Raw genomic sequence first — 14,073 nt, forward strand, 5'->3', positions numbered from 1 at the left:
TTATGACAAAAAAAAATCAATTGAACACCGTAAAAATTTATTTTGATACTATTTTACACAAAAAATTTTTGAAAATCAAACCAAACAGACAACGGGGAATATATGAAATAGCTAAAAAAAAAACAAGCTAATATGCTCCATAATGTTGACAAAAAGTATTTTAAAGTGATGCAGAGAAAACTATGTTTCTCAAATTCCTTCATTCGATTTCTAACGGACAGACATATATTAGTGTAGTTTTGCTACTAAAAAAAGGTCATTATTTTGTATTTATTTATTAAATTACTGTTTGGATAACAAAACATAAATCAAAAATTTAAATGATCATATAAGGATGATAACATCAATCCAAGCCATTCAACTAACAAACATTAACAGGCATAGTGTGACTGATCCAATAATTAAAAGAAGAATAGTTATTTATTGCATCACAATGTAGACAGCTTTCAGTTTTTTAAGTTTTTATTTCATTACTCGTGGAAAATCAATTTTTCAGTATGGCTAGGTATGTTTAAATTTCAATCAGAGGAAAATGTTAAAAAACGGATATTTAATATCAACTTGCTAGTTACTGTTTTACTTTTAAGACTAAATTAATAGAAATGTATATCTTTAAACAATTTAACTTGTGTGTGTTTAAATTAGTGGTGTCAAGCTGCCGAATTTTTGGATAGGATTCGGACTTTCACACAAATCAATCAAAAAAGTGGATTAATCCAGGGATTGCGGATTCTTGTCTTTTTGCAAATTGCAGATTTTCGGTTCGCGGATTCTAGCAATATTTTTAAAGGTCTTTTTATAAATAAAAAAAGGAATAAATTTACCCGGCATTGGAAAAAATCTAAAGTAGCGCTTTTTTAGAATTTTCTTAGTAGCTTTTCTTCTATTTCTAGCCCCTACTGTGGTCAATTTCTAACCCACACTTAACCTAACATAACCTAGAATAAGCATGAAAAGCTACTATGAAAATAAAATACAAAAAACGTTGACTTTTAACATAAATAAAACATTTATTTACTTAAAATTTTATATGTATAAAAAAGGGGGGGGGGTGGATGTGCCACTTTTTGAAACCAAAAGTAAAACGTGCATGATTTCAGCACATATACGAGTTACAGCTCTAAAATTCGGCAAAGCAGTTGCTTTAGTGGAGAACAATATGGAACTGTGAAGAATCTCTTTCCCGCCAAATTTATGTTTTGCCTTTTCTCGCCATAATAGACAATTTCTTATTCATCTGAGATAAACTTTTTTTTCATATAAATTTCCCTTGACACTTTCAAACATGTCAATATTAAAAAAAATGTAAGTAAAAATATAAGGGAAATTCAAAAAAAAGTTTATCTAGCTCAGATGATTGAGAACTGTCTAATTTAGCGGGAAACAGCAGTTTTCGGAGGGAGCAGCGGTTCCGCCGCCGTTTCTTCACAGTTCCATATTGTTTTCCAAAAAAAATTGTATGGGCTGAGATCATGTGCGTTTTATTTTTGGTTTCAAAAGACGCACATCCCCCCCCCCTTTTATGTGCTACAAAAGGCATAAAAATCAACAATCCTAATCCACAAATTAAATTGCAAATTTGGATTCTGGGTCCGAAAATTGGCCGGAATGCGGATTTTTTTTATTTGGATTGACACCCATAGTTCAAATGCACAATAAAGGGAGAGGTCATTTTCTAGTAAATCCCGTAAAGGTGTGTGTTATAAGGCCTAAAAATAGTAGTAGAACGATAAGGTGCTCTAGATATATGTATTCCCTATTGAATAGAACAATAGGGAAATTTTTTTTTTTTTCTTTGATAACCGTACCTGGATTATCTAAAAAAAATACGAAATTTCTATCAAACGCTTTGTTTGGCTCAAACTGACAAAAATAAAAAAAAAATATAATTATAATAATAATGTTTTCTATAGGTACAAGGTAAAGGTTAAGAACAATCTATACCATTAAACAAAGGAAGAAGTCATTCTTTACAGGTTGATTTATTATAATTATATTTTTTTTTATTTGTGTCAGTTTGAGCCAAACAAAGCGTTTGATAGAAATTTCAGATATTCCAGGTACGGTTATCAAAAAAAAAAAAAAAAATTTCTTCCCTATTGTTCTATTCAATAGGAAATACAAATATATAGAGCACCTTATCGTTCTACTACTATTTTTAGGCCTTATAACACACACCTTTACGGGATTTACTAGAAAATGACCTCTCCCTTTATCTGTTCATTAATGCTGAAGAGTATACAACAATCTTAATTATAATTAGGGGGGAAGGAATAAACCATTTTTTTATCTTAATTTAACAAGAAGCTAGGACTTGCGGTTAGATGCAACAGTTGCATTAATAGGTATATTCTTTTTAAAATTCTGCATTACAATACATAAATATAAATAAGATTTAAAAAAGCTAAATTGTACCTACTAGGTAATATATGTTTTATTATTCCAACTCCAAGTGGGGAGGCAAAATTTTGCAAGAAAAGACAAAAAAATGCAGCAGAAATTATGTTTTTATGCAGCAGCAGCGTCTACGCTTCCATTCCCTTATAGTTCTAATTTCAGTGCTGAAACTCTTTTGTTGGTTAAGTTCCGTTGACTACATGACAACTTTTTCTCTTTTTCTTCCATCCTACGAAAAAAATAAATTTATTAACGTTTACCGAAGGTTTCAGATCGTTTACTTTTTAAACACCTTTAGAAGACATAATATCACTTCAATTTAATTTAGTGCTGATTTTAATGCCTAGTTTTTTTGCCAATATCCAGCTGAATTGCCATGCATGGCAAACTCCTAATAGGTACATCTTAAACGAAGCAGAAAAAATATAGATAATGTAATATATAGACAATTTCCATGGATATTAAAATGAAAAATTGTAATGTATGCTGGATTAGAGCGGTTTCGGAAAAAAAACTAAAGTCATGTATTTTAATATCAAAGTTACGTAGTGTTTTTAATAATTAAGGAGAGGGGGGGGGGAAGCATATGCTTTTTCTTAGGACTGAGAGGATAGGTTATTAAAGATAAAATCATTCTACTTCTTATATACCTAATGATATAAAAAATTCTTATTGGGCAATTTGGAATCATTTGAGACCATGTTATTTTTTTCAAAAATTTTTCCCTTTTTATAAATGTTTAACTTAAATTCAGTACTTCTCCTGTGCTTTTAAAGATATTGTAACAAATCTTTAACATGGGTCAGAAAAAAAAGATAACATAAAAAACGATGATATGACCGCCATTCAATTTTTTTATTGCGTTTCTCGCCAAATTAAGCCATTTGGAATCATTTAACACCATGTTGTTCTTTTTTGGCGGCAGTGGAAACTGACGTTGAATGGCAGGAGTGGTGGTCCCGACGCTATTTTTTATTCAAATATTTCTTACTGAACAACCTAAACAGATTTTGTTTCAATAACTTTTAAAGCTCAGGAGAAGCACTGAATTAACGGGGGCAGGGTTGCTTGTAAGGGAAATTTTTTTGAAAAAATAACATGGTCTCAATTGATTCCAAATTGCCTAATTAGGCGAGAAATGCAATAAATTTTTTATTTAAATATTTTTTACTGAACAACCTTAAAAGATTTATTTCATTACTTTTATATAAAGTAATAAGCTTTTTTGTCTAACCACTGACCCAATATGGTCCTCCTTTACAGTGAAGCCTCAAATAGGTGTCGGGATGGTTTTAGGCTATTTGTCTTCCACCTCCTTACCCCTTTGAAGACAGAGTCCCCTAGATACCAGGGGCGCAGCCACTAGTATCATTAAAAGCATAGGAGATGTACTGAATTTAAGTAAAGCCTAAATAACCGAGAATTTGAAAAAAATCAACCCGCAGGGTTGATTGTAAGAGGAAATTGAAAAAAAAAATTATATGGTGTCAAATGATTCCAAATTGCCTAATTTTGCGAGAAATGCAATAAATTTTTTTTTGCGGCTGCGGAAAATGGTGGGAGCGACGGTCCTGTCGCCGTTCTTTTTTAAAGATACCAAAACTTGGGGTAATTAGTGACACAACCAAAAAGATTATACCTAGCCAATTATCTCAAAAACTAAGGAAGTAGCACCCAAAATAAAATTGCTGGTATGTCGTGGCATGAGTCACCACATCTTCCCCCCCCCCCCCTAATAAGACAACATAAACATCTTTATAGATATTATTTACATATTTGAATAAAAAATTACAATCGGCCTCCAGGTTCAGGTGCTGCAGGCCTTCAGGTGGTCTCTGTACAGTTAAAAAAATCAAAAGCACTTACTTTTTTTTAGATGTTATTAACATATTTGAAAAAAAATTAAATAGACCTCCAGGTTTAGGAGCTGAAGGCCTCTAAGAAGACTCTGGACAGACCCTAGCAAATGTTATCCTCAAATAACCGTCAAAATTAGCTGATTTTGTTTGTTTTGTTGCCAAAATTGTAAGTCTTTTAATGATAGCCCTTGTTATGATCAAAATCTTTTAAAATCGTTTTTTGATTCATTATCTACTCTTCAAACAAATTAAGGAAGGTAGGTATATAAAGTCAAATTAAAAAAAAAAAAAATTTTCCCCGAGGGGGGACCCTCCCCCTTTTTTAAAGAAAATCGAAATTGACATATTGCTGAAAAAAGCTACCAGGACACTTTTTTGGTATCAATATTCAATAGTCATAATATCATAAAAGAAATGAGTTAGAATAGTGCGCCAAAATTTTTTGCATTTTGAGTCGGTCTAACTCTAACCTGGAGGCCTGCCGCACCTGAAGTTGGAGCCCTATCCAAAATATATTAAAACTTAGGGAAAATCTTTATATAAGAATGATTTTATCTCTAATAACCTATCCTCTCAGTCCAAAGATAAAGCCTAAGCACACTATTTTCTCAAATGTTTCAAAACTCCCCCCCCCCCCCTACCAATACCAGGTTTGTTAGCCAGGGAAAACAAACAAAACTGCAATTAATCTTTAATTTTTTCATTTTACTATCAGCGGAAATAGGATACGTTAAATAACTAATAAAAATTGTATAAAATTTTATTATTAGCTGAAAAAAATTAGGTATTCCTATGAATGGAATAATTTAATATCTGAATATAAATAACATTAGCACTTTGTGCCATAGTTCATAGCCCTTGTTAAAAGCGAAGTTTTTCTATAATTTGGGTCAGTCTGTCCGTATGTAATGTTAGCTTTTACCGTGGAACAGTTAGCTCATATTGTTTATGTAGACATGTTGTAATTGTCCTATCAATTTTAAACTTTGAATTGAGATTCCTGTAGTACTTAGGTACGATTTAGGAAGCGTAGCAACTCCACAATTGTTACCAGAATGTCAGTACATTTATTATTTTATTATTGATGTTTAGCTTTCTACAACAAATTTTTAAGTGATTTAATTATCCTGTATTTCAAAAGTTTTAAAAATTACCTACACTTTTGTTAGGTAGGTATGTCTTATACATTTATATTCTGATTATTCAGTTTTGTCACACTTTATGTGTTCATGTACGTTTGTCCTACTGTTTCAGAGCATTGCTTTAATGGATGTTGTCATCCACGTTTTTAACACATTAGATTACATAAAAATAACTAATACGTTTGTTTCCCACCTTCCCCCCGTCAGAATAAAATAGATGTGGGGGGAAGATAAAAAATAATAAAAATTACCGTTTCATGGGTTCTTGCCGACTCCAATCTTGAACTCAACCTTAATATTTAAATATGTTAAAATATTAAACCAAAGAAAAATAAACACAGCCGAATCTTCCTGATTATAGTTCCTTCTACTTTTTTTCAATATATTTAAAATCAAAGAAGGGAGGGATGGATTCTATGCTAGACCAAGTGCTTTGAGTGAAACCGCCTTTGAATCTATATTTTAAAAGTTCAAAGTGCAGAGAGAGAAGAAAGTTTAGGTGTACATATATATTAAGTCTTATTTATTTCAATCGAGAAGTATATGTACTTTTTACATCATTTTATTTCTGAATGCTGCGTCCCTAGCTTCAAGATTTAAAATTGTTGAAATCACTTTCCTATGAAACCAATAATTTACCTGTCCTGTTAAGTTCCTTGCCTTTTCCTTCATAATTTAAAATTTATGTTTTCATGACTACTTGCCATTTTATAAAAATCTGAAACATGCATTATTGTTTAAAGTATTATAATTAACTAGTGGGGCTACGTCCCTAACATCTAGGGCTCTGTATTTAAAGGGTTAGAGAGGAGCTATAAAAAGAGCTGAAAACCATCCCAAGACCTAAATAAGAAAATAAAATAGCCTAAAACCATCCACAGGACCAATTTAAAGCCTACTTAAATTAGAGTACCCAATCGGTTCATGCAGTAGTTATTGAGATTTTAGGCTTCAAACAAAAACCCTCACTACTTTATTTTGGTTTAATTATGTTCCTGAAAAACATTTACTAATTGAAAAAAGTTTTGGTTGTTACTTGAATAATGACATAAAACCCCTCTAATCGAGGGGTATCATAAGTTTCGGGTAAGCTTCGCGCATTTCCCTGTGCACGCCACTGCACAGGAACTTGTAGCTAACTTGTAGAAAATAAATTATTTTTTGTTCCAACCTAACTCAAAATCTATTATATACCAAAATATAAAAATAAATAAATCCTACTAATAAATCTTTAAATGTACTTTTACTTTTACTTCAAATTTTGATGCGCATCTTTTAAAAAAAGGATATCCAAGACTGCACCGGCAGAAAACAATTTTTATTGATGTAGCAACATTCGTTGAAATGAAATAAAATCATATGAATATTTAATCATAATGTAGTTTGAATAAATAGGTATAATAATATTAATAATTTTTGAATAACAAAAAGTTTTTAAATGATAAAATATCACACAAAACTGAATATTGACGACGGCCATATGTTAATTTTTGTTTACATTTGTATGTGTGTGTGTGGTAGAACCAACTAAAGGTACCGGCCCGGCTGCAATCAGCTGTCTGTATATGTGTGTGTGTTTACACAGGCCAGCACAGACGGAATCAGAGACATGTTTTTATGTGAAACCGCTTACAACGCGTAAGCGGTTTGAATCGCCTGGTCTGTATCGAAGACCAAAAAAATTAAGAATTTTTTGGTTTCAATTTTTTCTATCAAATATATTCCTGTTATGCTAAAATTTATAATTTAAGCATAAATCTGTAGACATTTGTATTGTTTATAGGTTCTAGTAAATCTTTTTTTTATTTTTCTTCCCAAAAATGAGAAAATTAAGTTTTAAAAAACATCTATTAGGGCAAGAAGTCTATAAGCAAAGTAAGAATATTAAAAATCTATCTCCCATATACCTAATAAAGGAAACTGAATATAAATTGCACTTTTAAATAGCCGTTTTATTGCTGCACAGTCTCTATTACCTCGATTTTTAATTTTCATCCTATATCAAGAAAATTATTTTTTAAACAACGCTTCCTTAACCACGATTTTTTGATCAAGAATATTGGTGCTAAAAAGAAAATCTATTAATTTTTCTATAAAAAAACTTATGGGATTACAAAAATGTGAGTGGTCAATGTTATTGTATTAAGCTAAAGCTTCTACATGGGTTCTACAAGAACCATATTAGCTTCCTATACTCTTTAAGTTGATTGTCCAAACGTTTCAACTATTAATTGTAATCTGCAGAAGGGGAAATTTGTTGTATCATCATAGGGGAGGTACATCAAATTATTGGCCATTGTATTATCCCTTTAGATCCCTGTTCAAGTCCTCTCTTCGCCACCTGCAAAGTTGTTAAGCCAACGTTATTATAAAACTTTGGGGGCTAGTGTAATAAACAGCCCATTGTTCCAGGTATAAGGTATAACCAACAAGCGAAATAAATATAAATTAATATTTGGGGGGCAAATGGAGAGATCGTCAATTTTACGATGTGTTGCCCCCCAAAGACAGCTGTAAAACTCGTATAGGTTTCGTTATTTTTTCCCGAATTAATTTCATTGTTGGTATAAGCTGCCATTGTTCACTCTCTCTCTCTGCTAAAGCACCCAGGGAAAGGTATCACCCAATTCTTCAATTGCACTACCTTTATCTGAGAAGACCTAACTATGCAAGGTAATGAGTTGCGCCTGTTTTGAGCCAAGGCATTACCCCATACTATTAATGTTGCGCATCTGACATATCATCAGCATTTTAATTCTTTTAACGTCGTTTGTTTTGACGCGGTGTTTAGCCGACATTCGAACAAATCACCTCACCGACGTGACGAGCGGATGCGCTACAAGTAACTGAAATAATAAAAAAACACTTTTTTTTGAAAGGGCTTTAGGTGCGATATTTCTTTGAAGGGTGGTGGTACCCTTCCCAAAAATAGTTAACACGCATACAAACATCCTGTTACTTTAAAGGATTATCGGATTTGACCCAAAAATATAGCTTAAAACCATTTCAGAACCAGTAGGTATATTCCCTGAAGAGTAGATCCCAATCGGTTCAGTGGGTACTAAGATCTTAAGCTTCAGACAGACAGACAGCTTTCTACTTTGTATAATAGATATTATAGGGTTGGCAATCCACATCCGCCCAATTTTTGGACCCAAAATCAGAATTGGATTAAGATTGTTAATTTTTTTACTTTTGCAACACTTAAAAAATTTTAATTTAAAATGTGACAGGAAAAACAAAAAGTATTTTATTGTACACGTATTAACTTCAGGTAAAATAGGGATAGTCTTAACAGTTTTTTGTATTTAATTTTCACAGTAGCTTTTCATGCTTATTTTATTTTAGGTTAGGTAAGGGTTAGAAAATGGCCGCTGTAGGGTCTAGAATTTTTTTATTTGCGAAAAAGCCTTCAAAAATATTGCTAGAATCCGCAATCCACAATCCGAAAATCCGCTAAATTAACAAAAATCCGTAATCCACGAATTAATCCGCTATTTTTTTTGGGAAAATTTTAAAAAATCCGAATCCGATCCAAAAAGTGGCGTAGCCGCTGGCAAATAGAGGAACAACGAATTATTTATCAAAAACTGTAAAAATTTATTATCGAATAAAAACTAAAAAAAAAGAGAATAGTTAATAATAAAAAAATGCACATATTAATACTAATTTTCATCATAATTAATTTCTTCCGTGGAGGGAGGGGACATTGGACTGGAAATTATACTGGTACCCAAAGTTTTGTAACGTAATTACCTCATTTATTGGCTTTAAAACTTTGGGTACTTTTACCCAGAGGGGGTAATCTTGTTTAACATAATTAGGGATGTATATGAATCTAGCGTCCATTGTCTTATCCCTTAAGATCCCTTTTAATTATAAAAGATTAGATCTCCAAGATCCCCTCCCTCCCTGAAAAAAAATACCAACTTAACACGGGTTATCCTCAGCCGTGCGCTCAATGGTTAAATAAAGCATGTATAGTATACGTTTTTACAAAATACTAGATATTAAATTAATTTCACATACGACTATATAAAAGCAAAAGCTCTTCAAGATAATAAATTAAATACAAAATAAAATGCGTTTTAAACAATTAAATAAAAATAATATCATATGAATGAGTTTTTTTTATAACTAGCGGCTGTTTCTATAAAAGAAGTGAAAACTAACTTTTTTCGGGGGGGGGGGGGGTGTAATTTTTCTAGGGGCAATTACTCTTGGGTAGGTGGTGGTTATAAACCTCCCAATACCTAAGTGAAGCTACTCTGTAAAGGTAAAACATATCGGTTAGCGAGATCCTTCGGTACACACATACAGACATCCTGTTATTTTTATATAAGGATTTCATCAATGGATGTTTATTACCTAATTAATATGAAAAACTGACTTTTTTTTTAGAGAAATCTTAACATTTTAATGATTCAAAATTGATATTTAGTAATTTACCTAAAACAGATTGATAAAAAATGAATAAAAGTTATGAATTACCTATATCACATAATAAAATTAATCAAAAAAAAGAATTTAAATAAATACAAAAATCGGCAAGAATTATTATTTTTCCGAGGCCAATTTTATAAAAAATCAAATTTACAAAAAAAATCTTCCAAATTTTTCACAGAAAATTTTCTAATATTTTTATATTTCTTTTAAAAATTGGCCTCAAAATATTAGTAGCGTAGCAACTATATGAGAATACATCGTCAGAACAGGCAAATCTAGGGATCCACAGCCGTGCATCAGCCTCAAATTTAAAACAGTTTGGGTGTTTAGAATTTTTTTTTGAAAATAAGGATTGCCATATTTTGGTCAGGTTTAGATTTCCAGATGATTTTTATTATTGCAAAAGGTTCATTTCACTGGGGCTTCAAAGCGGCTGACGCACGGCTGCCGAGCCTTAGGCAAAATTATGGTTATTTATATGTGTTCTGAAGTGTCTACTATCTTTGTAGTATGGAGAGTATGTCTTTGAGTAAAGTTTTTATGTCGCAGATTATTTTGGCTTGACCGTCTGATTTTAATGCGTGGCTGGTTAAAACGTCCTGAAAATAAATAGTTTTTTATTGCATTGTATTACAGGCAGATTTTTGTGGTTAGTGAAATAAAAAATTTCAAAGATTAATTCTAGTATTGTTGGCCCCGAAGGGGTCGAAGGCCTTGGCTAACAAAACTACCTCGTCTTAATTTTACGATTTTTTTAGCTTATTACTTCTGGAAAACTTTTTATAATACGACACAAAATATTTTTTTTTCTCATTATTTTTAATTCAATTAAAAAATAAGCACAGACCGACCCTAATTATAAAAAAGCTTCGCTTTTAATAAAGAATATGAAAGAATTGTCCTATGAATTTAAAGCACAAACCTTGGATAAGTTTTCAAGTTTATTGGCAAGACCTCTGAACTTGAATCTAGCTGTGGGAGATATGGTATCTAGTAGTCCTTGGCATCCAGTGCAGATAGATAGTATCTAGATAGATAGATAGTGAATAGATAGACAGATAGATAGTATCTAGATAGATAGTAATAAGATAAATAGTATCTGGATAGATAGATAGATAAAATAAGATAGATAGTTAAGCTCTTATTGAAGCTACCGAATGCGGCAAAGCATAGACAGACATATAATTACTCTGTTGAATATCAATAATCCTTAACCATAGGTAGGTTCGCCGTGACGAGGCCAGGGGGCTTTTTTACTAAGAACCTGCACTCGGTACCTTGGCAAGTTAATATGGTATAATCAAATATTCTCTTCCATGGCTACATCCCCAAATGACAAATAATTATCATTATGGGGTGTTGACAATTTACCGAGAATTAGGGTAACTTAAAAATGTCGTCTTTTCTAATATAAGGCTGCTTCTGATTGGTCGATCACAATATTAAAATTAAATCAGCTGACCTTTGTTTACATCCCCCCACAGTCCACACCAAACCACTGTGATCACACAAACTTTTTTCTTAAACTTTAGTTCTTTTATTTTGTATTTTTAATCAGAAGTGAATTAAATCAAAACAAAAAAAAAACAGTAAATAAAAACTCCCCGCAGATTAATTTAGGTAAGGACGTAACTCTGGCCGCAGTGAAATCCTTTAGGAAGCAAATTTTCTCTAGGCCACCCAAAATAACTAATATTCTTTTTCAGAATATTAGCTTATTTAAAAATGAACAAAATGAACGTCAATGGAAATGAGAATGTCCCCCAACTCGAAATGGGGAAGAGAGATGAGACTGGAGCCGGTGGCCAACTCATCCCTGAAGCTACTGCCGGGGGGGATATCCCAATGGAAGAGGGACTGGTTGGGACCCCCCAAAGGACTACAGGAAGCCTCAAACCAACAGCAACGGTCGGTAATTTTGATATTTCCGGCGTACCAGTCCCTGGGACAAGCAAATTTCCGAATAGGAGATTTGCTTCTCCCAGGAGAATGTCAACTTCGGCGCTCTCAGCGCCGACCACACCAGACGGACGTGGTACTACTGCAATGAAGGATGCCGCTGTTTTTACGCCATCCAGAGCAGGAAACCCATCCGGTGCAGGTATTTCCGTGGGGGCTGCCGCTGTCTCGACGCCACCCCCAGGGAATGACAATGGGAATCTGATGGATAAAACCATCATTTCCCCCAACAAAAGTATGGACGATTTTGGCCAGTTTCTGGATACATTTTCAGAAACTCTGAATGATGGAGCCGGCTGCAACACAGACAAAGGGGAAGGGGAGGGGTGGCAAGTGGAAAAGAAAAGGAAGAGGGGCAAGGGGGGGAAAACAAAGAAAGGGGAAAAACAGGTTGTCAGTGGTGCAGCTGTAGCCAGCAATCAGGGCAAGAACAGGGCCCACAAAATTAGGGCAGAAAAGAGAAGGGTTAAAAGGGACGAGATGTCCTTCTCCAAGGCGGCCAGAGTCGAGGGCCTGCAGGTGGATGTCAGGGCGGTGCCGGACAATGATGATGCCGGCGCCGATGCTGACCTCCACACGCTGGACCAAGATGACTGGGATGCCATTGAGGCGGAGCTGGAGATGGCCCTAATGAGTGAGGGCCTCGACAAAAATCTCGAGGCCATTGACATGGGAAAGGACATCTTGGGGAGGGGGCGCAGGAACCATGGCTTCTGGGTTAAGTGCCGCAACCAAGCCACGGTTGACTTCCTGCTCAGGACAATCCGGCAAGCCGGAGTGCCCGAGGGCAGGGAACAGCTGGGGTACAAGTATGCGGCATACGGCCCGGGGGAGATGCCGTTCGTGTGCCTCTCCGTCAAGAACCTCAAGAGGTTGGCCTGGAAAGAAAGGTCCTTAATGGAAAGCTTTCTCAGGTTATATAATCCATTTTTAAGGGAGAAACACCTGAAGGTGGTCAAGGGATGCTTGAACAAGGATGAGGAGCTTCCAGAGGGTGCTAAATTCTTTAGCATTGTCGTGGAAGTAGCCGAGGACGCCCTGGACAGCATCCTTGACCAAGGCAGCCAGCTGAAGACCAGCATTTACACGTACTCTGACGTCTGGAGTAAAGCTCTGGAGGATTGGAGTGAGAGGAAGAAGGAAGGTTTCCCACCCCTCCAGGAGGGAGCCTCCATGCAGGAGAAAAACTAAGTATTTTTCTATTTAGTGTATTTATATAAATTTTTTCCCCCTTAAATAATTTTTATAAATAATGACGCCACCTACTCAAACTAGACTAAAATTTAGTCAAATCAACTTACATAAAGCAATAGCAGCTACAGCAGTACATGACAATTACTTAAGCTTAGGCTTAAATAGTAACAACATTGACTTTACCTATACAGGATTTGTCTCTCTGATACAAGAGCCAAATTTTAATCATAAAAGTTTTAAAATCACTGGCTTCTCAAAAAAACATAAGCTTTTTTGTGGTAAGCCTAATACTAAGAACAGGGCAGGGATTTTAGTATCAAAAAATATTAATTGCTGGCAGATAAATCAGTTCTGTTCTCCGGATATGTGCTCAGTGGGCATGCATTTGGAGGATGGGACCACTTTAGTTATTTCTAGTGTATACATGGAATATCACCAGGGACCCGGAGCACCACCACCACCCCCGGAACTGCTGAGAGAGCTCACAACTTTCTGCAGGACCAAAGGATGGTCCCTACTAATTGGCAGCGATTCAAACTGCCATAGTACAGCTTTTGGCAGCTCAAATGACAATCAAAGGGGCGTAGAGCTCATGGAATGGTTGTCCTCCACAAATTTACACATTCTTAATAAAGGTAACGATTATACTTTTTCCGATTGTAGGAGACAAGAGGTAATTGATATCACAATAGGTGACACTAAAGTCTTAGACAAAGTAGTAAACTGGCAGGTATCTAGTGATGAAACAATGTCAGATCACCGTAGAATTGTATTTGACCTCATTGTAAGTAAAAACATAGCTGACCCAAATATGGACAACTCGTACAGAAATGTAAAAAAGACAGACTGGTCTCTCTTTGGTCAAAATTTGAACAAAGAAATTTCAGGTATTAATACAAGTAGTGAAAACATAGACATACTAACGGATAGATTAGAAAATGCTATTATTAACTCCTATAACTCCAGCTGCAAGCTGAGAATCTTCAAAGGTAAAAGAAGACCACCTTGGTGGAATGGTAATCTTAGTCAAACACAACGTAAGCTACACAGAGCTAACGTCAAAAATCGCAGGTATA

The 14,073-nt window shown here is 34.4% G+C and overlaps 1 protein-coding gene and 1 long non-coding RNA gene across 8 annotated transcripts in view; both read right to left on the reverse strand.

The window, feature by feature from the left end:
• Positions 1–259: 259 nt before the first annotated feature.
• LOC145306742 (uncharacterized) lies at positions 260–6,738 on the reverse strand. The gene is made up of 3 exons (XR_013875187.1): positions 6,038–6,738; positions 5,650–5,689; positions 260–2,626 (listed from the first exon to the last, which is right to left on the reverse strand). It is a non-coding gene; the product is annotated as an uncharacterized LOC145306742 (long non-coding RNA).
• Positions 6,739–8,974: 2,236 nt separating this feature from the next.
• Abl (tyrosine-protein kinase Abl) overlaps positions 8,975–14,073 on the reverse strand; it is a 126,255-nt gene continuing 121,156 nt past the window's right edge. For 4 of the 7 annotated variants that reach the window (XM_080149022.1, XM_080149021.1, XM_080149020.1 and 1 more), the window contains exons 45-46: positions 10,767–10,871; positions 8,975–10,443 (exon numbers count right to left, since the gene is read on the reverse strand). In XM_080149022.1, the coding sequence (XP_080005148.1) occupies positions 10,342–10,443; positions 10,767–10,871 (207 nt within the window). In that variant the 3' untranslated portion in view covers positions 8,975–10,341. The remainder of the gene's footprint in view (positions 10,444–10,766; positions 10,872–14,073) is intronic. The other 3 variants (XR_013875157.1, XR_013875158.1, XM_080149019.1) reach the window with 3 other exon arrangements.

The sequence above is a fragment of the Acartia tonsa genome, chromosome 15, assembly GCF_053477335.1.
Source record: "Acartia tonsa isolate MP-2025a chromosome 15, ASM5347733v1, whole genome shotgun sequence".
NCBI lineage: Eukaryota > Metazoa > Arthropoda > Copepoda > Calanoida > Acartiidae > Acartia > Acartia tonsa.